Source organism: Melanerpes formicivorus, unplaced genomic scaffold (genome assembly GCF_026170545.1).
Source record: "Melanerpes formicivorus ecotype bairdi unplaced genomic scaffold, bMelFor1.0.p_v2 SCAF_59, whole genome shotgun sequence".
NCBI lineage: Eukaryota > Metazoa > Chordata > Aves > Piciformes > Picidae > Melanerpes > Melanerpes formicivorus.
This window is the reverse complement of record NW_027142411.1, coordinates 1632752-1654509: the sequence shown is the minus strand read 5'-3', so window position 1 is coordinate 1654509 and position 21758 is coordinate 1632752. Positions and strand designations below refer to the sequence as shown.

At 41.5% G+C, this 21758-nt stretch overlaps 1 protein-coding gene across 5 annotated transcripts in view; it reads right to left on the bottom strand.

Moving 5' to 3' along the window:
* The window catches only part of WWOX (WW domain containing oxidoreductase), a 510998-nt gene extending 493654 nt beyond the window's left edge, over positions 1–17344 (bottom strand). For all 5 annotated transcript variants that reach the window (XM_068161618.1, XM_068161620.1, XM_068161619.1 and 2 more), the window contains exons 1-5: positions 17167–17344; positions 15381–15445; positions 14021–14078; positions 12718–12896; positions 284–390 (exon numbers count right to left, since the gene is read on the bottom strand). In XM_068161618.1, coding sequence (XP_068017719.1) covers positions 284–390; positions 12718–12896; positions 14021–14078; positions 15381–15445; positions 17167–17273 — 516 coding nt within the window. In that variant the 5' untranslated portion in view covers positions 17274–17344. The remainder of the gene's footprint in view (positions 1–283; positions 391–12717; positions 12897–14020; positions 14079–15380; positions 15446–17166) is intronic.
* Positions 17345–21758: the final 4414 nt, after the last annotated feature.

Here is a 21758-nt window from a genome sequence, read left to right as displayed (position 1 = left end):
TGCCTCAGTGGCTCTTTCAAACACTTTCACCTTCACAAAGCATCTGTATGTAACAGAGAGAACAGTGTGCCAAGCCTTGTGCTCAAATACAGTGGTGTGAAATGAAAAATCTCCACCACTGATACACCAGCGACTGAAGAGGATATTACAAAATAAGACAAATGCCTTCTTCCTTAGACTCCTGCATGGCAATGTAATCTCTGTGTCACTGCCTGGACTGCACCAAAGCCTTCACGTCTTGATAAACACAGCCTAGTGCTGGCCACTCTATCCATCCACTCACCCATTCCTCAAGAATGCGTTGTACAGCCTCACTGCCTCTGGAGGTACTTCTGCAAGCCAGGATAACCTGTGCCCCATGCAGTGCAAGAGACTTTGCAGTTTCAAAACCTGTAACAAAACATTTTCCTCGTCAGAAATAGATCTCAGTGACAAAACAGAGCTATAAAATCAGCTGAAAAGGTGAACTAGACACTTAAATACACTAACTCTACCTACAGCCTGGCTTCTTGTGTGATAATTACCTGGTGCCAGCTTTTAAAAGAACACATGAAAAATACTAGACACCTCAACTTGAGCAGGTCTTTGGAAGAACAATTGCATGTATTTTGTGTAAAACAGACTTGTGATCTCCAAAGAGCAGGCTCAATTTCTCTGCCTTGGTGTCTGCAGCTGTTAGAAGAGCAAGACTACTTACTCCTCACTTGTTTGGCCATGAAGCGTGAGCTATATAGTCTGACTGCAGAAGCATTATGTTTTCCAAGAAGCCTATTAAGATGAGCTATCTCACTTTGGAAACACCCTAGAGCAACAAAATTTAACTGCAGCACAGGACATAACTTACATTTATAGAAACAGACAGCCAGATAAATTTATACCATTTTCTGCAATCACATACTTACAGTATTTAAGTCCAAGCAATGTTCTTGTATCTCTCGCACCAAGTGACTTTAATTGCCTGGGTAACTCATTGCATACATGTGAACTCAGCTACAGTATATGCAAAGACTTCCCCTGTTCCTAATTTCATTCTATGTCTATTTAACTGCTTTTTTTCATGTAACTAATGTAAGAGATGTTGTAACATAGAATCATAGAGTGGTTTAGGGTTGGAAAGGACCTCCAAAGGTCATCTACTCCAACCCCCCCTGCAGTCAGCAGGGACATCATCCACCAGATCAGGTTGCTCAGAGCCATGTCAAGACTGACATTGAACACCTCCAGGCATGGGGCCTCAACTACCTCTCTGGGCAACCTGTACCACTACCCCCATGGTGAAGAACTCATTCCCACCATCCAATCTAAATCTACTCTTCTCTAATTTCAAACCACTGCCCCTCATCCTATCACTATAAGCATTTGTAAACAGTCCCTCTGCAGCCTTCTTGTAAGTGCCCTTCAGGTACTGGAAAGCCACTATAAGGTGTCCCCAGACCCTTCTCTTCTCCAGGCTGAACAACCCTAGCTTCCTCAGCCTACTGTAGGAGAGGTGTTCCTGGATCCAGTGGAAGGTGTCCCATGGCAGGCAGGTTAGAACTAGATGATCTTTAAGGTCCCTTCCAACCTAAACCAGACTATGAATCTCTCTGTCACTGTGTGGAGCGTAAGTCATAAGGCATCTTTTCAGACCATCTACTGGATGAAATACATCATAGAATCATACAGAAACACAGAAATCCTGGTTAAGACATACATGAGGCACAGCTCTCTCTATCAGCACTAACCTAAAGGACTAGTAGAGAGATACAAGTGGATGGGATTTGCTACAGACATTTAAAGCCCTTCCACCTGTTACTTAGAGTATGCCTTTTTCATAAAGACTCAGAAATTAGCACTCAATTTCATTCTTCATCTTCTATGAAGATTGATCAATTGAATACTCTCACATTCCTCTCTATTTGCAGTCAACTGCTGTCATTGAATTTGGGGACAAATTTCAGCTAACGGTCTCAATTAACGAGCAGTTAGCACCGCTCAATTAATGCCAACTACACTGTGTCAACATCCACCAGATAATAAGTTTGTGGCTCTGTCAAACAGAGCAACCTCCTCTACAAAACAGAAAGGCATTCACTGAGTGCAAAAGTAATCCAGTGATTTCTTGTTTAAACAGCCAGCATGCAGTCATTTATCACTGGGGACATTTGGTAAAGAATTTGCATCAAGCATTTGCATGTTTTAAAGCAATTCTTTATTTCAAATACAAGGAAGTTTGCATGCACAAGAAGAAACTAAAAAACATTTCAGACAATAGCAACCTTTCTTCAGCTTCTCCACCTTCTCCCAAACACTCCAAGATACCTTGGGTCTGTCTTTTATAACACATTTGAAACACAGTGATGGTATCTCCCTTTGCAACAGCTTAGTAAAAGCCTACAGGGTTTGTTCACGTCTAGTTTCTTCAAATATCATGCCTTCCTATCTCTCCACTGATAAAAGGGCTCTGAAGGCCCTGCTTGAGTTTGGAAAAAGGATGTTATCAGCCCAGAAAGTCATCAGATAGAAATCACTGTGACATGTTGGGGCCTGTCAGGGCTGTTCAGCATACAGAGGAAGAGATCTCTGGGCCTACAGACAGACCAACAGACATGGCAGCTACACCAGAGAGTCAGCCTGTGCCACTCTCAGTCACCCCTGTGCAGGAAAAGTACACAATGAAAACAGCACATCCTGGAAAGAATGAGGTTGAACCAGGGCCATCATGGGAACAAGAGGAAGAGCCAGAGGTAAGCACTCTATATCTCTGGGCAAGCTATGGGACATATGGAAGGACTTCAGCCACCATTCAGGCAAGCCCTGGCTGCTCTGATGCTGGGATAGTGGAGCCAGTAGTTCAGAATAAGAAGGCAGGGAAGCCAAGAGGTTGGGATCCCTGTCTAGGGAAGGGGACATTAACAAGGGTATCAGAAAAACAGTACAAACCTTCAGCCCTTGGACATCTAGCAGGTGTAAAGGACAGGTACATCTTCAAGGAAGTTGTGATAGTCATCTGTGGAGTCCTACATTACAGGTTGCAGAAGCTGCTGATGGAGGTGAATCAACTCAGTTTTCAGAGACAAAACCCATCCAAATGGCTTTAGATGTTGATGAACAAGGAAAATGGCCAATTCTCTACCTTCATAGCGATTCATGGATGGTGGAATGCTTTGTGGGAGTGGCTACAGTAAGGGAAGGAAAACAGCTGCTAGTGCAGAGGTAAATTCATTTGGGCAGCTGAACTGTGGCAAGACCTTGCTGCTCAGGCAGAGAACTTGGTGGTCAAAGTACATCATGTTGACATATCTAAGAGTCAAGCCACTGAAGAACATCAAAACAACCAGCAGGTAGCTCAAGCTGCTAAGATTACAGTGCCTCAGGTGGATCAGGACTGGCAATGTAAGAGTGAATTATTTCTAGCTCAGTGGGCCCACAATACCTCAGGCCATCAAGGAAGGGATGCAACATACAGGCAGGGTCAAGGCTGAGGGGTGGACTTCACCATGGACACTATTGCACATGTTATCCATGAATGTCAACAGTGTGCTACAGTCAAACAGGCCAAGTGAGTAAAGGCCACTTTAGGTATGGAGGATGATGGTTGACTTATAGATACGGGGAAGCCTGGCAAATTGATTCCATCTCTGCCACAAACCTGCCACTGCAAATGCTGTGGATGGCTGGAAACATCATCAATGCCCCATGGTACCACTCAGAACACCATCCTGGGTTCTGAAAAACAAGTGCTATGGTGACATGGCACCCCAGAAAGAACTGAATCAGATAATGGGACTCATTTTCAAAACAGCCTCATAGATGCCTGGACCAAGGAGCATGGCACTGAGTGAGTATATCACACCCCCTACTACACACCAGCTGTTGGGAAGGTGGGACATTACAATGGCCTACTGAAAACCATGAAGAATATCACAGGGAAAAAGGTTAGTCCTGCTTCAGGTAAAGGCACACCACCCATGGGATTGCTTTTGCTCAGGGACCTGGGTGGACCTGCTGGGTGATGTGGGAGGATGGAGAATTCTGTTGCCTACTGCAAGGTGATCTCACTTCCCCTTCTTATTGTTGCTATTCTTAACACACCTTAGACAAGCTTATTCAAGTGACCAGAAAAAAGGCCAAAGAAATTCAAGTTTCTCTCTCTGGTTTTTGGGGTATTTTTGTTGAATGAGACATTTTTTAAAAGTTCCCAGTTCAGAGAACTGGGGCTGGCAAACTCTCCTCTTCTCCTCTAAAGCTGCTCTTTGCAGCAGCAGTAGCTTTAGGCAACGCAACAGCTTTTCCCACCACAGCAAAAATGGAGAAAAAAAAGCCAGCAGTTGTCTAGTTTCTTTTCAAGTACACTTCTGTTCTTCTGTAAGCCAACAGTATCATAGGTTTCTGTACTGCTGAGCTGAGCCCTAATTAAACATAACAAAAAAAATTAGCTGCATGTTTTGAATCTCCTTTTGGCAAGAACAACAGCGCAGTGTTAATAAAAGAAGTAAATTTAATAAAGAGAAATACTTCATCCAAGGCAGAATAATTAAAAGACATACTGTGCTGTCAGCTAAAGCACCAGATCCTCCAAGCTTTAATCCGTAAGTTATTCCATGAGAAATGCTCTGTGTTATGTAAAGATCCCAGGAAAGTACTAGAACATAATTGGACCAATTTTTTTCTTAAAACAAACTTGGTATTTATTTGTATCACTTACACAAACAGTGGAAGGTTTTTTAAATGTACACTAGACACTTCACAGATAAATAATAAAAGAAGGGTCTGTCCTAAACAGCTCACAGTGAGGTTACAAAAAGAGGCATTGCAGAGAATCAGACACACACAGCTAGGTCCTGTTCTAAAGAGGATGAGGGAAAGGAACAGATGAGCAGACTGAAAGTTAAAACCATGCTACTTGATTTCTGGCAGTCACCACCCAGTTCTGTGTTTGGGCAATGTGAGGTAAGACGATTGTTTAGCTGGGTAGCAGAGGAAGATTTTCACACAAGAGTCATTTCAGGAGCTTGTGAAAATAACTGATGACAGGGAAGATGCAGTTCATCATTCCTTCTAGTGCAAGCAAATAAAACCAGCAGACAAAGAGACAGCTACCAAAGGACAGGATAACAATACATGGAGGTTTGGTAATCTATACAGTCCAGGATTACCTCCTTAAATTCTAGTTTTTTTCTGGATTAGATGGCATTCAGGAGGGTACCAACCTCCCAAGGCTCAAGACTGTCAAACCTTTTTGGGCGTACTTTAAACTACGAAGGAAAGAGGGAGATGGGAAGCTGTTATGGAACTCAAATGATCCACCATGTGGTTCCGACATACAAAGTAAGGCAGGAGATGGAGTTCTGAAACAAAAGATGAAGAATAAGAACAGTATTAACAAAAAAGTGTCCACACACAAAGGCAAGGAGAATGGAGAACAAGTAAGAATTAGAAGTTATTGAATTATAATGCAAGCCCATAGGGGAAAAAGGAAAAAAAAGAGACCTCTGTCACTCTTTCAAGAAGGGCATGAAAATGCATTATGCAGCTTGACACAATCAAGCATGAGGAGTTTGAATACTGAAATCCTTTCTTCTGGTGGTCCTACTGCTTAGCATAGGTATAGCCTCCAAGAAATTTTCTGCTGGTAAGCAAAAAACATCATGCCTTTTAATGCACATCTGTAGGTTGTGAATATGGTTGACAGTATCTAGAAGAGTCACTAGATTTCTAATGACAGTATCTTCTGAGATAGCAGTATACACTTATCAACCTCTATCTGTCCCCACCATCTAGCAAGCATTCCAAAGAAATACAAATGTACAGCTGAAATCATTCAAATCATTCTTGCAGCACAATTAGCTTTCAAAACACGAAGACAGAAAATGGCACAGAGAGGAAGTTCTGTGTTGCAGCGAGATAGACTCAATCATGCAAGAGGGCTTCTCATCTCTGCATAAAAGATGCAGAAATGAGGAAAAACCTTTGTTAAGTTAAATATTTCAAAAGACAGAAAAGCCATCAAGTCACATTGCAGGCCACTGGAAAGCCTTTTTAACTTTCAGGTAACAGACAAGAAAGCATCACGTATAAAGGGTTCTGTTCTACAAGCGTGTTATTCTCCTTCAAGACTGGAACCAAAAAGTACAACACAGGCATATAGCTCAACCTCATCCTTTGTGAAAAGAGTCCATTAGGAGTAGTAATCATTACTGAATCTTTTAGCCCAGATGTAATTTCTTACATGTTACAAGAAGTTTCACATGCATTGTGAATTTCAGCCAAGGTTGATGAAGTTCAATAACTTGGCTAACCAACCATGTGTACTACTTATTACAGAAGTAATAAATAGATTCATCAAAATGGACATGAAAAAGCAGTATGAACATCTGACACCATTTTCAGCTTACTCAATAAGAAAAATAAGATTATGGAAGTCCAAGAGGACCTCTTAATATTTACAATACTAACAAGTAAGCAATTGGAGACCTCTGGAAAGCAGAGCAGGATTAGGATCCCATAATATTACACTCCAGTTAAAACAGAGTGATGGCACACATGGAAAATGTAATGACTGTGTCTTACCACAAATCTTCAGAACACAGCACTGCAAAATCAAACCAACACTCTTCTATTAACATTATTTTAAGTCTGAAAATAATAGCTTTTAGCAGCTTAATTGTTCAAAACACATCAGTACTAACCCGACTGACAGCTACCAACATCCCACAACAGGATGAGTCAAAAGCACCATCCCACAGGCATGTTCCCCTCCATAAACTGTGTTTTTACATGCCAAATACCCAGATAATGTACTCTGGCCAAAATACACTTCCTGCAAGATCCATGCTCTCCTGGAAGAGCACTGTACTCCCATTCCCCAAAAACACTGCTACAACAAAATCCATGCCTGCTACAAAGTTTTAGACTTCCAAAAAGAAAATGCCAGGAGAAAAAAACATACTATGAAGTTTGGGGTTTAATGTGTGTTTAAGTAAGAAGCAAACAACAAAACTTCTATACAGACAGGAACTTCATGGTAGGGCCACTGATGTGGTTTAAAACAACCCATGCCAAGTTTGGTCCACAGTGTGCAGATCACAGGAACGACGGGAATTCAGTGGTTAATTTTTTCAGCATTACTTTTTCCCATTAATTCCTCATTAAGCAGTTTTTCCTCAAGAGAATGAGAAAGTCTGTTGAAGCCAGAGTAACAACAAAAACTAAAATACATGGCTGCACATACAATACCAAACTGGATTAGGCTGAAGGATGATTGTTTTCTTCCCCTCACCCTCCTCATACAACCACATTTTAAAAGGGCTTAAAAACCAAACCCTGCTTGCCACTGCTCTGCTGGCAAAGGATGGCAGAAGACAGCCCTGAAACAACACAACTGTGCTGGCAGAAGACTGCTGTAAAAGTCAGATTTGCAAAACAATTTTTTTCATGGGTAACTTATTTTTCACAGAAAGGTTATTTTAGTCTACCAGGGCAAAGCATACACACACTGCCTGCACCCAGGCCAGTTCTGCTTCTGTGTTTATCCACTCCGCTGCTGATGACAGTGAAACATGTGGTACAGAGAGCCTAGAATCACCCAAACCCCAAAATCTGCATCAAGGAACAACTCTTTCATGCTTTTAAAAGCCCAATAAATACAAAACTATCCCAAGAAAACATTCTCAGGGACAGCTAGGACTTTGCCAAGAAAAATAATCCAAGGTTATATACTGCTGATCTTTCTGTCTGCCTCTCAATAAGCTTTGAACCCAAACCTCCTAAATAATAGCCACTTCAGTTCTCCACATGTGAATCGCTTCCAGCATGAAAACATACAACCATGCAAAGGTTGTAATAGTTCATTCACCACAAGTTATGCTGGTTTAGTGAGAACATAAGATGCACCTCCTTAGCAAAACCCCAGTACTTCCCTTCTCTCTGCACCATTGGGCTGCCACAGAATCTGTGCTTTCACAGAAACTCTTCTTAATAGAAACAGAAGTTTCAACTTATTATACCAGGGGAATTCCTGCATTTATGAATACCAGCTTTGACTCAGACAAACTCTTTTCACTAAATTAGGGAAATAGTAGTAGGAAGAGATCATGCAAGAAACATTGTCACAAGCTTGCTCCCCCATGCCACATCCTTTTTTCTCCTCTTATATGAAAAGAATAGACAATTACTGGATAGCAAACACTTTGCTTATTCATCAGAATAAAACATACCCAAAAAGAGTTAACAATTAGAAATCTTTGAGAAAAGTTAACATGCAAATGGACTTGAGAAAAATAATGCAGGCCAAAAATCAGACTGATGTATTTCCTCTTAAAGAATACCTCTTTCAAAACAAACTATCCAATAAAAAGAGGCTCTTCTTTTTTTGTCCAGGCTGACAAAATTCAGGTGTTACAGCATAGGAAAAATTCAAAAGCCATATAAGAAATCATAAAGTGCATTTGACTCAGAGAACTATCCTTCGTAAAAGTCCTGCCAGTTGTATAACCCTTAAGTACCATTTCATCTGGAAACAGACAAGAGAAAAATGAAAACAACCTTTGTGCTTGCAAAGAAAAATGTGCACATTTATCAAGGAAAATATGCAATCCAGCTCAAAAATAGGGCTGACCAATTCCTTGTTGACAGATTCACACAAGCATCTGTGGGCTCAGACCACCAAACTCCACAGGATGCAGTGACAGACATATTTAAGACAGTCAGGCTACTACTATTAAAATGAGAGTCCGCAATGGTAGTTGTAAGGGCCTGTTTTATTCCTCCCATATGATTCATGTTTGACTTAAATGAGACCATTCACTGGCCTAATTAGGATTCAGCAAATGTTACCTTCTTTGTGAAGGCTGATAAAGACAGCCTCATTAAAAAAAAAAATGTTGCCCACAAACAATCTCAGTAACTTCTGCAACCCCACATCCACAAAATCCTCTTCTCTGCAGGTACAGAGGTCAGGTTCTGATTCCGCAAGCAAAGGTGTTCTTTTTCATCATACTTTTCCTATTTCTCCATTGCAAATAGATCTAGGGCACAGCAGTGAAAGCCAGCCAGCATCTATTAGAGACCTTAAATGATCTTCACAAGAAATGTAGATAAGCTTTAAAAGTTTAATTTTGCTCCTCTTATGTTTAGCAGCTTAAATAGCCATTACTCAATTAGCTGTTACTGCGTTGGCATGAGAAACGCAAACGTTAGCCACCTGCTTCTGCCGAGGCTCTGAAGCAATATTGTGCTCTTTAACTACAAGGCACAAAGCAATATTAATATTAAACAAAAAAAAAAAAATATCAAACACTACTACAGGACATACCAAAAGCTCAGAAATCAGGAATTCTAAAGCTATGCAACATCACTCTCTCAAGAAAACAAACTTTCTTTAGCTTCTGCCACTATGACATACAGATCATAGAATGTTAGAGGTTGTAAAGGACATCCGGAGGTCACCGAGTCCAACCCCCCTGCCAAAGCAGGATCACCTAGGACTTTGCCTGAGTGCACAGAACATACACATTTTGCACTTCCATAACATGCTGCAACACTACTTACATTTCACTGTTCGTGCATACTCTAGCAGTCACAATAGGTTAGAGCTAACTGCACCTGATACAGAAAACAGAACTCAATGTTGTTTCAAGCTCATATAGCTATATGAATCTTAAACCCAGACTCTAGACAAGTCACAGAAAAAAAAAACAAGCTACACAACTGTCTCCCTGATACTAAAATCAAATAATATAAATTTTTAGTAATTGATTCAAGGAGATTGCTTACATACAGTTGAAAAACACCACATCGCTTTAGAAGAAGTAAAAGCTAGAAGAACAGCTGACAGGCTTTTTTAAAATGTTGACTTCTAGCCCTAATAACTAAACCCACAAACAACAAAAGTACAGGAGCATTTATTAAAAAGAAGAAAAAGCACCAGGTCTCTTTTGTTCAGTATTTTCAAAGAGCAACACAGCCCTCTAGTGGAAAAATGAAGAGTGCATGAGCTTATTCTTACAAGAAGCATGCTAGGGAAACGTTCTCTCTGTACCCTAAGTGATGCTGAAACTTCTAAGACATTAAAACACACAGAGAAAACTACAAGCTACCTTCAATTCCTCACAGCAGAGCAAGTCCTACTGACTTGGAGAGAACAAACTGACAATTTAAACTACTCAGTTAAATGTACATAGAAAAACAAGTTTTAAAAATCAGAGGGATTGACACAAGATTAAACTGTTCAGTAAGTCCAGCCTTCTTTTCACTACATCACCTTTACCATGACTAAAAGCCTCATCTTCTGCTGTGATACTCAGACCAATTTTGATTGAGCTTGAAAAAAAAACAAAGGAGAGAAAAATCTAATTATTTGGACTACACTCTCAGAAGAAAAAAAACTTTCAAATTAAGAAAACATTTTACTAATAACTCCTGATCTGCTATGGTCCCTTAAAATTGTAAGAAAAGAGTAATTCATTAACCTTCTCCAAGTTGCTAATGAAAACTAATGAAGTGTTTACAAATCTATTTTTTTTTTCCTTGTACATATTTTTACCTATACTTTTTGCAGCAATTTAAAGGACTAAATTAAGAAAGTAAGTGTGTAATTTAGGGAATTAAATCCATATTTCTAATCAGTAATGAAAAGAACCACCACAGAGCAGACAGTCTCCCCATTTTACAGGCATGTTAGAGAATTTAATGGCAATGAAGTAACATTTAAGATGTGTGATTCCACTAGAACTCTACCACAGCCTAAGTCATCCATAGCACTCTCTCAGTAAGTAAGCAAGCATCTCAGAAGCTCCTGGACCTAGGGAAAAAGAATATAGATTATATAAAAAGCATAAATCCTAGAACTGCTTTCTCCTTAATCCATGCTCCATAGTAACTGGTAAGTGGTATGAGAGACAAAGCTTCAGACTATAGCAAAACCAAATGCAACACTGTGTGCCTAAGTTTTGAGTTACACAGGCCATAACACCACCTTAATCACACATTTGCTACATCACCTTTGTAGCTCTGGACTCCTTATGTGCTAAGATCACAGAGCAGCACAAGTCCATGGTTTACTTCACTCCCACTCTCCTGCCCTCACCTACTAGTGTAATTCAAGAAGGTATATGTGTATGTGCACATACATCTGTGGATGTATGTCAGAAGTGAAGATGATTTGGTGCAGGGTATGCTCCTCAATCCAGATTACAAACTAAGGAAGAAACAGTAAACAAAAGTCTTGACAAAAGCACCATACATCTTGGACAAAACTTTTGCCATATACGAAACACTTGCAGCTCCTTCAGCAAATCTGAACTGTAGGTCTTCTTCTAGCTCTTAAACATTCTGACATTGCACAGCTGCATGTAAAACAAATTCTGCTGCTGGATGCAGTGTAAAGACATGCTGTGCCAAGAATCTGGAACTTAAACCGTACCAGAGGACACAAACTCTTCACTGAGATGGGCAAGTCCAACACTTGCTGTCCTAACTGCAATAGCAATCTGTAGCAACTTATCATGCAGTGACAGTGGGACATGTGCTCTTAAAGCCTAAATTGCAAGCCACAGGAAAGCTGCAAATCCTTCATTTGATTCCAGGGGGATAGATCACTGTTAAATAATTAAGAGGCAAGGACCAAGAGAATTCAGGGTGACAAGTCCTGTTATTAAGCCATTGTTGAGAAGGTGTCCAAGAACGTCCTCAAATGCATCAAAGTCAAGTTGCCACACTAGAAGACATCAAATAATGTACCTAAGGACTCTCAGTATTGATGCAATCCCACCATAAAGAAAAAAGAAAAAAGCAAACCACAAAAGGGAACAAAAGATTAGAGGTTATCTAGGATTTAGATAGATCATCTCATTTACCAAAAAAGTTCAAATCTGACACTAAACCACATCAGTGTTTTAATACTTGTGGGTACTGTACAGATTCAATCCACAGAAGAAGGCACATCTGGGGCAGGTTGCTGAGTGGAACTTCAAACAGCCTGGCAAATGAAGTTGGAGAAGAAAGACTGTCTTCTGAGAAGAGAGGCAAAGCCCCTAACTACCAAAGTTTCATTATAAAATGAAACACAAGCAGCTAATTAGAATCTCTCCAATACTCAGCCACCATAGAAGTAATACTAAGGAATGGATCCCTAAACAAGCTGAGTGTCTACAAAGACTGATGAACCTGCTAGAAAATACAACCAACAAGGATTTCAAAAAGTCATAAACATACTTTATGGCCCTAAAGGAGCGTCCAACATGACATTCTGCCACAAGTCCATCATCAGGCTGACTTGAAAATACCTTCAGAGATAAAAATTTCACAGCCTTCTTGGAAAGCCTTTGCCTGAGTTTACTTGCTGCTACTAGAAAGTTTTTCTGAGTAATTTCTCTGAACTCCCCTGCAGCCATAACAAATCTCACTCTTTGTATCATCTTGCTGGCTAGGACAAGGAAACGTCCCCTCTCTGTCACAGCCATCGTTTATGTATTTATATAATGTAAAATGCCTCCATCACCATTTAACAGACAAAAAAACCCCAGTTGGGTCAGAACTTGATGCCTTTCCTGCAGCTCTCCTCCAAATCATCCATGCATTGTTAAAAAGCACTACACAAATCTGAACAAAGCTTTCTAACTGGGAGTTTTAGATGGACATAATGCAAACCACCAATAGCACACAGATGTTTGAACAACACAGTAGCCTGTAAGATAAATATTGCCATCTTTTACCTTGTGTGTCACGTTAACCTACCTATTCCTGAATTTGCTCCCGTGATTATAACCACTTTCCCACTTAAGTCACGACCCTGGAGTATTTCCATTGCAGTGCTGTTCCCATCATATTTTTGTCTAGTAGTAGGTTTTACTGGATTATCTTCAACAGTAAAGGCCAATCTTGGGTCAAGGTAGGTAGTCCTTTTGTTTATGTGGCTGCAAAAAAAACAAACAAACCCAAAAGAATTCAACTCTCTGGATCCTTCTGTAGTCTGCATCTCGATTTTAAATGTATTTCAACCACTGCTGTGTACAATTCCAGTGCATTGTTTAAATTCTCCCAAACTCCTCTCTCTTTTTCAATTTTGTTAAAATGATGCTGATTCCTTTTATACCAGACATTTTCCCAATTGTGACAGCACCCATTAAAATTGTACTCACATAGTTCACAACACTACCTGAACTTCATGTGAACCCCTGACAAAGAAAGTAGAGCATTGTGAAGGCAAAAAGCACATTCTGTGAGAGATCCTGTCCTCTTAGGAGCTTTACAAAGGGGACCTGCACTACTCCCCTGCAACAATCTAGCAATAAGACAGGTAGATCAGGGCTTTTTTTCCCCTCAAACAACTAGAGACAAATTGCTTCACATCAGCTCAGCAAGTAACACAATTTGGGTTGGGCTCATCTTTCTAAAACAGAGTTTTAGGTTTCTTTAGATCATTTAGACACTAAGCAACACCTTTCAGGCTCCAGCCCTTAATTACAGGACAGAGACTTCACTTCCTATTTTGGCCTGGGAATATGTTTCGCTCTGCCAAGTCAGTTTAAGATAACTTACCCCTTTTGGACCCTGCCATTGAAAAGCTATGAAGGAAATGTTCCCAGAAATCTTTCTGCTCTTACCTTTCTAAAAATCTTTGCTACCTAAGACTTGTTCTTTATTATTTCTGTGCTTTACAGGGCAAGTGAGTCAGAGCTGCAGCAATTTTGGTTCTATCTTCTGTGTTTAAAGCATGTCAAAGCACCTGTGTAAAGGTGCATAAAGAAAACAAGCCCACATAAACACTACCTGAGGGTCAGCTCACATTTTGAGATGGATATGCAAGTCACTTCAATCTGCCACCCAAGCTATTCTGTGCACACAGAACTCAGAAAACCACAAACGGGTGTTTAGACACTGCTACAACCGTAATCTCTACATATGGATTCTGAAGTTGTACTTACTTGTTTCTTTCCCATCCCATCTGGTATTTTCACAGCATCAGAACTCAAAACAGGCTACCAACATGACACACAGTTGTCCTGCTTGTCCATACTCTATATTTTAACATACTTACTCTACAAAATAGACTTGTCCGTTTTCATCAGTCTCCTGCTCCCATCCGTATGGCAGATCTAGGAAACACACCCAACACTGTATGTTTTCATGCATTAAAGTACACTCACATCTGAGGTTTAAGTGACTTCTCAGAGAGATGTGGGGAAATTCTGTATTATTTCTGTAGGTAATGCAGCTACCTGCTGCACTTAAATATTGGAACTTGAAGTAAGGACTGCTTCCCTAACCACACACAACTGGTCTCTAACAAAAGCACAGTCAGTGCACAGGAGCCCAGGCACATGTGTAGTGAGTTGCATGTCAAGTATAAAGATAATCTAAAAATTATTTACAGATTTTTTTCCATGTTGTAGCACAAACAGGCAGAATGCAACCACATTTTCCAGAACATACACACCCATACTGCGCACAGTTCAGTGTCTAACCCTGATGAAGTAAATAGCAAAAGCATTCAACTAAATGTAGGGAAAGTTACATGCTATGCATACCAAAAGCTGGAAGCTCAGAACTTTCAAGGGGGTGTGGGGTATTTTAAATAGAAGCTAAATGATTCTGTGATTCTGTAAAGATGGAAGGGCAGATAAAGTAACAAAAATTACACATCTCTACCAAGTAAATTCTTATATAAAAGACCCTATGGAAGTGCTTAGAAGATCCCATTTCCAGTATTTCCAAGCCTGGATGAAAAGTATTTCATTATAATTCAATCTGCTCAAAATCTAGCAATAACAATCCAGTTATTGTCACATTAGCAATGCCAAAAGAAGCATGGCTTGCCAACAGCATAGTCCCCCAAGGTATGCCATATCCAGCTTCTGGGAAGATCTAATGTAAGACAGTGATCTAAGGTCCTTAAGATGTTATACACCTCTGGAAGTGTCCTGCAACAGTGGCTGCCTTCTCCACTGGCAAAAACATTCCTTTGTAAAATGAAAACTAACAGGACTTCCTCCAGTGCCTGGGATGTTCTTTAATAAAAGATTCTTGGAAGACTATAATCCAACTATAAAAATTATCTAGTGGACACCAAGATACCAGAACACAATCAGAGAGTTCTGTAAATGTTGATTTACCTGTATGTTTTACAAGCCAAGTACAACAATCCCTTGTCTCTTTCATCCTGGTGTTTGTGCATGGGATTTTGGAAGCGATACAAGAATGCCATAAAACTGTAAAATGATTGCTCTGCACAGGCACAATCACACAGGTAAAGCCCCACTGAAATCAGCTGTATTTTGCAAGGTCAGTTTGCCTAGATGATTGTCAACTAAAAGATCAAAACGGGGTCTAACTCCTGCACAGACTCCAACTGATGTTTTCAACATAATTTCAGTTCATCACAAAAGATTAGCACAAACCTCCTGCAACACGTTTCCTCTTCCCAGACTTAGGATGTTCCCATTGTGTTTTTTCTTCCAGGTGACTGTAGGAAAAGAAAAGTTTAAGATGGTGTTTAATTGCCCAATAACTTTTCTGATATGATCCAAAATTTGTTTTCATATGGTAAATAAAGTTCTGGGTTTGTTTTTTTTTTTAATAGAGTTCAGAAAATAGCTTGTCTTTAAAAAAGAGAAAAAACCAACATGTCAAATCATTCTTTAAGAAAGGTCAAAGCTGCTGTTAGGAGTTACCAGGTTTCCATATTGCCACAGCTGTGAAGGAAAACAAACTAACCAGAGAGCACAGGAGGCTAAAAACCTTCACACTAATGTTTGACTTCCAACTGAAGTTTTGCTGCTTACAACAAAAAGCAAGAAAACTCAAGTCATTAAAGAATACTGCCCCTGTACTCAGCACTGATCAGGCCACACCTTGAGTACTGTGTCCAGTTCTGGGCCCCTCAGTTTAGGAAAGATGCTGACTTGCTGGAAGGCGTCCAGAGAAGGGCAACAAAGCTGGGGAGGGGTTTGGAGCACAGCCCTATGAGGAGAGCCTGAGGGAGCTGGGGTTGCTTAGCCTGGAGAGGAGGATGCTCAGAGGAGACCTCATTGCTGTCTACAACTACCTGAAGGGAGGTTGTAGCCAGGTAGGGGTCGGTCTCTTCTCCCAGGAAACCAGCACCAGAACAAGAGGACACAGTCTCAAGCACCAGGGGAGGTTTAGGCTGGATGTTAGGAAGAAGTTCTTCCCAGCAAGAGAGATTGGCCATTGGAATGTGCTGCCCAGGGAGGCAGTGGAGTCACCATCACTGGAGGTGTTTAAGAAGAGACTGGATGAGGCACTTGGTGCCAAGGTTTAGTTGATTAGATGGTGTTGGGTGATGGGTTGGACTTGATGATCTTGAAGGTCTTTTCCAACGTGGCTAATTCTATTCTATTGTTAACAGACTCAGAGAATTGTCCAAAAATGGCAGGAAAATGGAAGAAAGCAGCAAGAAAAGAATTTAACAGAAACTAGTAGAAGTAGTATTAGGAAGTTTTCAAATGACAAAAGTGCCATTCTAAAACTGCTCTATGACATATTACTGTAAGCAAGTCTGGATTTCTACACAAGCAATTGCAGCTTTGGGCAGATAAACTTATCCAAAGGCCTTGACTAGCAGACTAGTCAAATTCAGAGATTTTATTAATTTAAACTGGTTTCCCTTCATGCAGGAATACATAAGACCACAATACTCCTACATAAGAGTAGGACTACATAAGACTACAATACTGTAAGGCTCCACTGCCCACAGGTGTAAGGACTCCCCACAGAAGCACGAAGTGCACTGCACCAGCACCAGCACCAACTGCTGACAGCTCGCTCCCGCACCCCCTCCAGCATCACTCCCGGAGGAGGCAGGAGGCTGTGGCTGTGCCCGGCGGCAGTCAGCACTGCACAGAGCCACCTGCCCGCTCCCCTGCCGCTCCTCCAGCCCCCCTGCCGCTGCCCGCGGCCACCGCAGGGCTGGCCCTGGCAGAGCCCAGCCCACACTCTACGCTGCCAGGCGTCAGGAGGGCACCGCACGCGGAAACTGAGTCACCGGGGGAGCGCTCCCGTCACCATGCCCGGCTCCGGCCCGCGCTGCCCCTGGGCTACAGGGCGGGAAATAGCAGCTCCTGCCCCCCGTGCTGAGGGGCAGCGGCGGCAGCTCCGCGGATGCTGCCCCAGGGCGAAGAGGCGAGCGGTCGGAGGGCTCCAAGCTTGCCCGCCCCCGTGCCTTACTTCGCGTAGTAAACCCAGCCGTCCTTGGTGGTCCGCTCCTCCCAGCCCGGCGGCAGCTCCTCCTCGCTGTCTGTATCCTCCAGCCCCGCGTACTTCAGCGCCGCCATTGGGCCGGGCGCCCTACACAGCCCCGCTCCGCCGCCACCGCCAGGCAGCGGCCGCGCTGCACAGCCCCTTCCGGCCGGCCCCGCCAATTGCGCGGAGCTTCGGCAGCAAGGCACTTGGGAAGCGTAGTCCGGCTTGGCGGGACGATGAGGAGCGTGGGTGGGGTTTGTCTCTAGCTAGGCCCGCCTTCAGCCCAGTGGGTAGTACCCGTGTCACGGAGACTGCAGGCGCTGGTGGGCTGCGAGTGAGTCAACGTTGTTATGGACAGCACAAGAATATTAGATTTTTGCGGGCATTTGGTGTTTCCAGCTCTCTCTTTTCAAGAGAGGGGTACGAACGTGGAGAGGTCCCAGAACACAGTGGAAAGTGAGCTGTTCTTTAAACTCTTTGACATTAATTGTCACGTCCTGATCTCTGGGGTGAGATTTCACCACCGTGGCCATGTTAGCTCCTCCGTGTTGCATGGCTCGGCAAGGATGGCCTGCATGGACAGAAGTACTTCTCCCTGTGCTGAAGATGTGCCCAGGAGGCTGCGGGCCACCTCGCCTGCCCAGCTGCCCAGGCCTGGGTGGCACTTGGCCGCGTAAATACAGTCGGCTTCATAGACTGGAGCGCTACAGGTTAGTGAATTGAGAGTCACTCCTAGTATCTCCTGTCCTGGCAGCTCAAGCCCAGGCAGCCTACTTAGCAGCTGTGTGAGGTGAGCAGTACCATAGCTACTACCAATACTCAGCAAACATGCCCTCCCTTTGCCCGTATCCAAATGCTGGTATATACAGATCTATTCATATAAGCAAACCACACTGCCAGCACTTGTAACAGCAGCTTGCCATTATAGTTCTTTGTGAAGTGTTTTAAGCATAAAAAAACCCCAAACCGTGTTGGACGGAGACTGCGATCGCTGAGCAGTGCACTAGGTGGCAGTGCAACCCCACGAAAGCCGGGGAGCGCTCCCGCGCCTTCGCGTAACGTTTTGCTGCACCACTTGAGACGCGGATCTGTATGGCTCGCCCGCTCCACGGTCATATCTGTCTAGAAATACGCGGCCTGACCTTTCTCCCCTGCTGCTCCCATCATTTTGTCAGTTTTCCTGGGGAATTTATACCTACTAAATTATCTCTTCTTGGTAGAAATAAAGACATACATCATCAAGAGATAGATTTCACATGAGTGTTTAAAAAGGCTGGGGTATACGTGATGGAGAAACAAACTTCAGTGACATGCTCACTTCTGCTCCAAGAAGCTCCTGAAATACTCCATATGTGACTGAGTGGAGAGATGTGCTAGGTCTGAAGAAAATTGCCTATTTAAGTCACTAATTGTAGCACAGAAGTGTCAGTCTAGAGTAGTACTGTAAGAAAAGGTAGTTGTTCTATTTCTTCCTTCTTCAGCCTCTTGGTATCCAGCATTCCATGAATTGTATTCAGTGGGAATATGAAAGTCATTTGTCTGGCAGTTATCCTATCCCAACCAGCATGAAATATACTTTATGTCCTGGGTGTGAAGAGCAGCATTACAATATTGCAATGTTAAGGCTGCAAGGTATGTATTAGATTAGACAGAATCTTAAATTAAACAGAATCTTAAAATTAGGCATACATATATATACCCATTAAAGAGACCCAGTTGCTTTTCATGCATGTCCTACAGTCAAGAAGTTTCTTATTTTCTATATGTTTCTGTGTACATCAGCATGCATAAAAGCCTGTAAGATATAACACCAAACTTACTAGTGTAAAACTTCATCATTCTGGCAGGTTCTTCTTCTGCAATGACATTGACCCCTTCATTGAAGGTAGCTATAAACCTGTGAGACACCATATCTCAGTCTCCTGCTACCCTGGATGTGATGCAAAGTCAGTTGCTTCACCCTGGATTCTATATCCATTTTGGAGGCACTGAAAGATTGATGCAGCATTCTTCATGCCCTTGTTTATAAAAGAGAGCAAACAGTAGTCAAGCCTCCCTAAGTACAAAACCCGTATTTGAACATACAGAGAAGTATTTACACACATCTACTAAGTAATTATTCATCTTCCAGGCTGCAAAATTGGACACTGATAAGCTAGGAAAAGAAAAAACAAAGAAGAAAAAAAGAAAGGAAAGTCAACTATCTAAAGTCCTCTAAACAATTGGCTTTAATTGCTTTGTGCAGACAAGAACACAAGAGGTAAATAAAATTAATTAGTGAAAGAAGAGATTAATGGTAAAGTTATTGTACGTCAGTACGATGCACACTTGGGTTTGTAATCTCTCTCTGAGTTCAGAGTTACTACTCACACATCTAAAGTTAAACATGGAAACATTTGCAGCATCAGACCTGGAGAGTATAAGAGAACATATGTTTCATTTTTTGGTAATTAGTCCAGCTCCTATCTGAGGCAACAGTGAGGAAGTCAGAATGAATATGCATAGGCAGTATTTCTGGCAATGAAAGCAGAAGGGGCATTACCATTGTATCTTAAAATTGAGAGATGCTGTCAAACACCACAGACATGAAAAAGGTTAAGTTTTCATTCTGGGGGATTTAAATCTGTAATTACTTGGGAGAAATCAAAGAGGTGGAACACAACTAAAGGAAAATGGAAAAAAACACAATTGTTTATACGTATTAATCAACAGTACCCTTTCTTAATCAAATTAGCTATCATTCCTGATTACTCTCATTTAAATAAGCTCCTTCACACACACAACAATGGATGTAGGCCATGCACAATGAACACAGTTCACACACAGCTGTTGTTTAGATTAAACTGTAGTGTTTTTCTTGGAAAAGTTCTTCTTCCCTAAAAATTACTCTGTCCTAAAATTATTTCAGCACAATAGCCATTGTGACTAAGTGACTGCTCCTTTCCTTGATCTAGCAAGTTAGTGACCAGGAATGCCTTATTAATGAAAGCAACTCATTACAATAAGTATTGAGCACTGATGATATGCAGCCACTTTGCAGCACTATGGAAGCAAAGATATTATTTAGATACAGGATCAGGAAGATCAAAAAGAAATTATTTTATCTCCACTAAACAAAGCCTTTTAACCCATATCAAACTGCTAGGAAAAACCAGAACTTCTACAAAGAAAAACAGTATTTCTGATAAAATCTGCAAATATACTGCAGTGAGCATTGTTTTTTTCCATAGGCTGGCTGCTGGAATATGTCAAGAAAAGCAGGACTTATGTCAGCAAAGTTAGTGCATTATGGACTGCAGCAAACATTTTGAAATGCTCTGAGAAATCTTGAGCTGATACTGACCTTGCTTAAACTACTGGTAACTGGCATAGTGATTTGTCATTTGTGAGAGATTTGAAACCAGTTTGAATTTTAAAGGAAGTTTAGTGTGTAATACATTTGCATAAAGAAGTATCATAAGTCCTGCACCCCCCTCTCAGTTACCTTTGGATGACCGTACAATGTTTATCTGTTTCACAATCTTGCTTTCATTGCCTTCTCTTTCTGAACCTCTAATGGTCATCTCAATGAAGCACTTCACATCTGGTTTGCAGTAATAACTTTACTTCTTTGATAAAACTGTGGGAATTCTTCCTTAGTGCATATTACATACAGCCCTTTTAAAGCATTTCAAGCTGTCTGATAGAACTTGATTTTAAAGATGCTCCATCGGCCAGCTCAGGGTATCCATATGCCTGGTGTGAGTGAAACTGTGCCTCTTAAAAAACATCTATGAATGCAGGAAAAAGTCGCCAACTATCTAGTTTCAGCTGGATTTAACTCACATTAAACATGACCTTCTGAAAAAAATGTGACATTGAGATCTTACTGTAAAGGCACCTATAGCAACACAATGGGGACAGTTCTTAGGGCAGGTGTGAGTTATGACAGGCTAGCCAGCTGGTTGAGACAGACAAGAAAAGAGCTCTTCAGGTAAGGGTTAACTGAGTGTGAGAAGGGCTAGGGGTAAGCCTGGCAGCACAGACTAGTGACAAACACCTTATTTCTGTAAAATTTCTGTTTCAATCATTAGTCCTGGTCTTTGAAGTTAAATGGTCTGCAGTCTCCAGAGCTGAAAATATGTCCTGTAGACTCAGCCTTGTCATCAAAATGAAATAAATTAAGTACCATGAGGCCTAATGCATGTCCCTGGGGCATTTCCCTAGGTACTTCTCCTCAGTGGTCTGCTATCTTCTGTTTATGGTCCTTCAGCCAATTTTTGTTCTGCCTGAAAATCGATTTGAATTCAGCAAAAGGCTAGCAGTACATTCATTTACATTTCTGATGTCTACTGATTCTGTAATTCAGCAATGGAAAAGCCATTCACGGTTCCTTAATCTGCTAACTTGCTTATTATTAGAGAATCTTAACACTCTAGTATTTGTGGAAGTGCAAATTAATAGATACATTGGATTTTGTTGACCTGGAAAACACAGTGCACTTCACTGAATGTCATGTCCCTACTGGAGGGAAAATTTGAAATGGCTGTCTTATATTGGCACCAAGTAGCTGGATTTGCAAAAGGTCTTAAGTTACT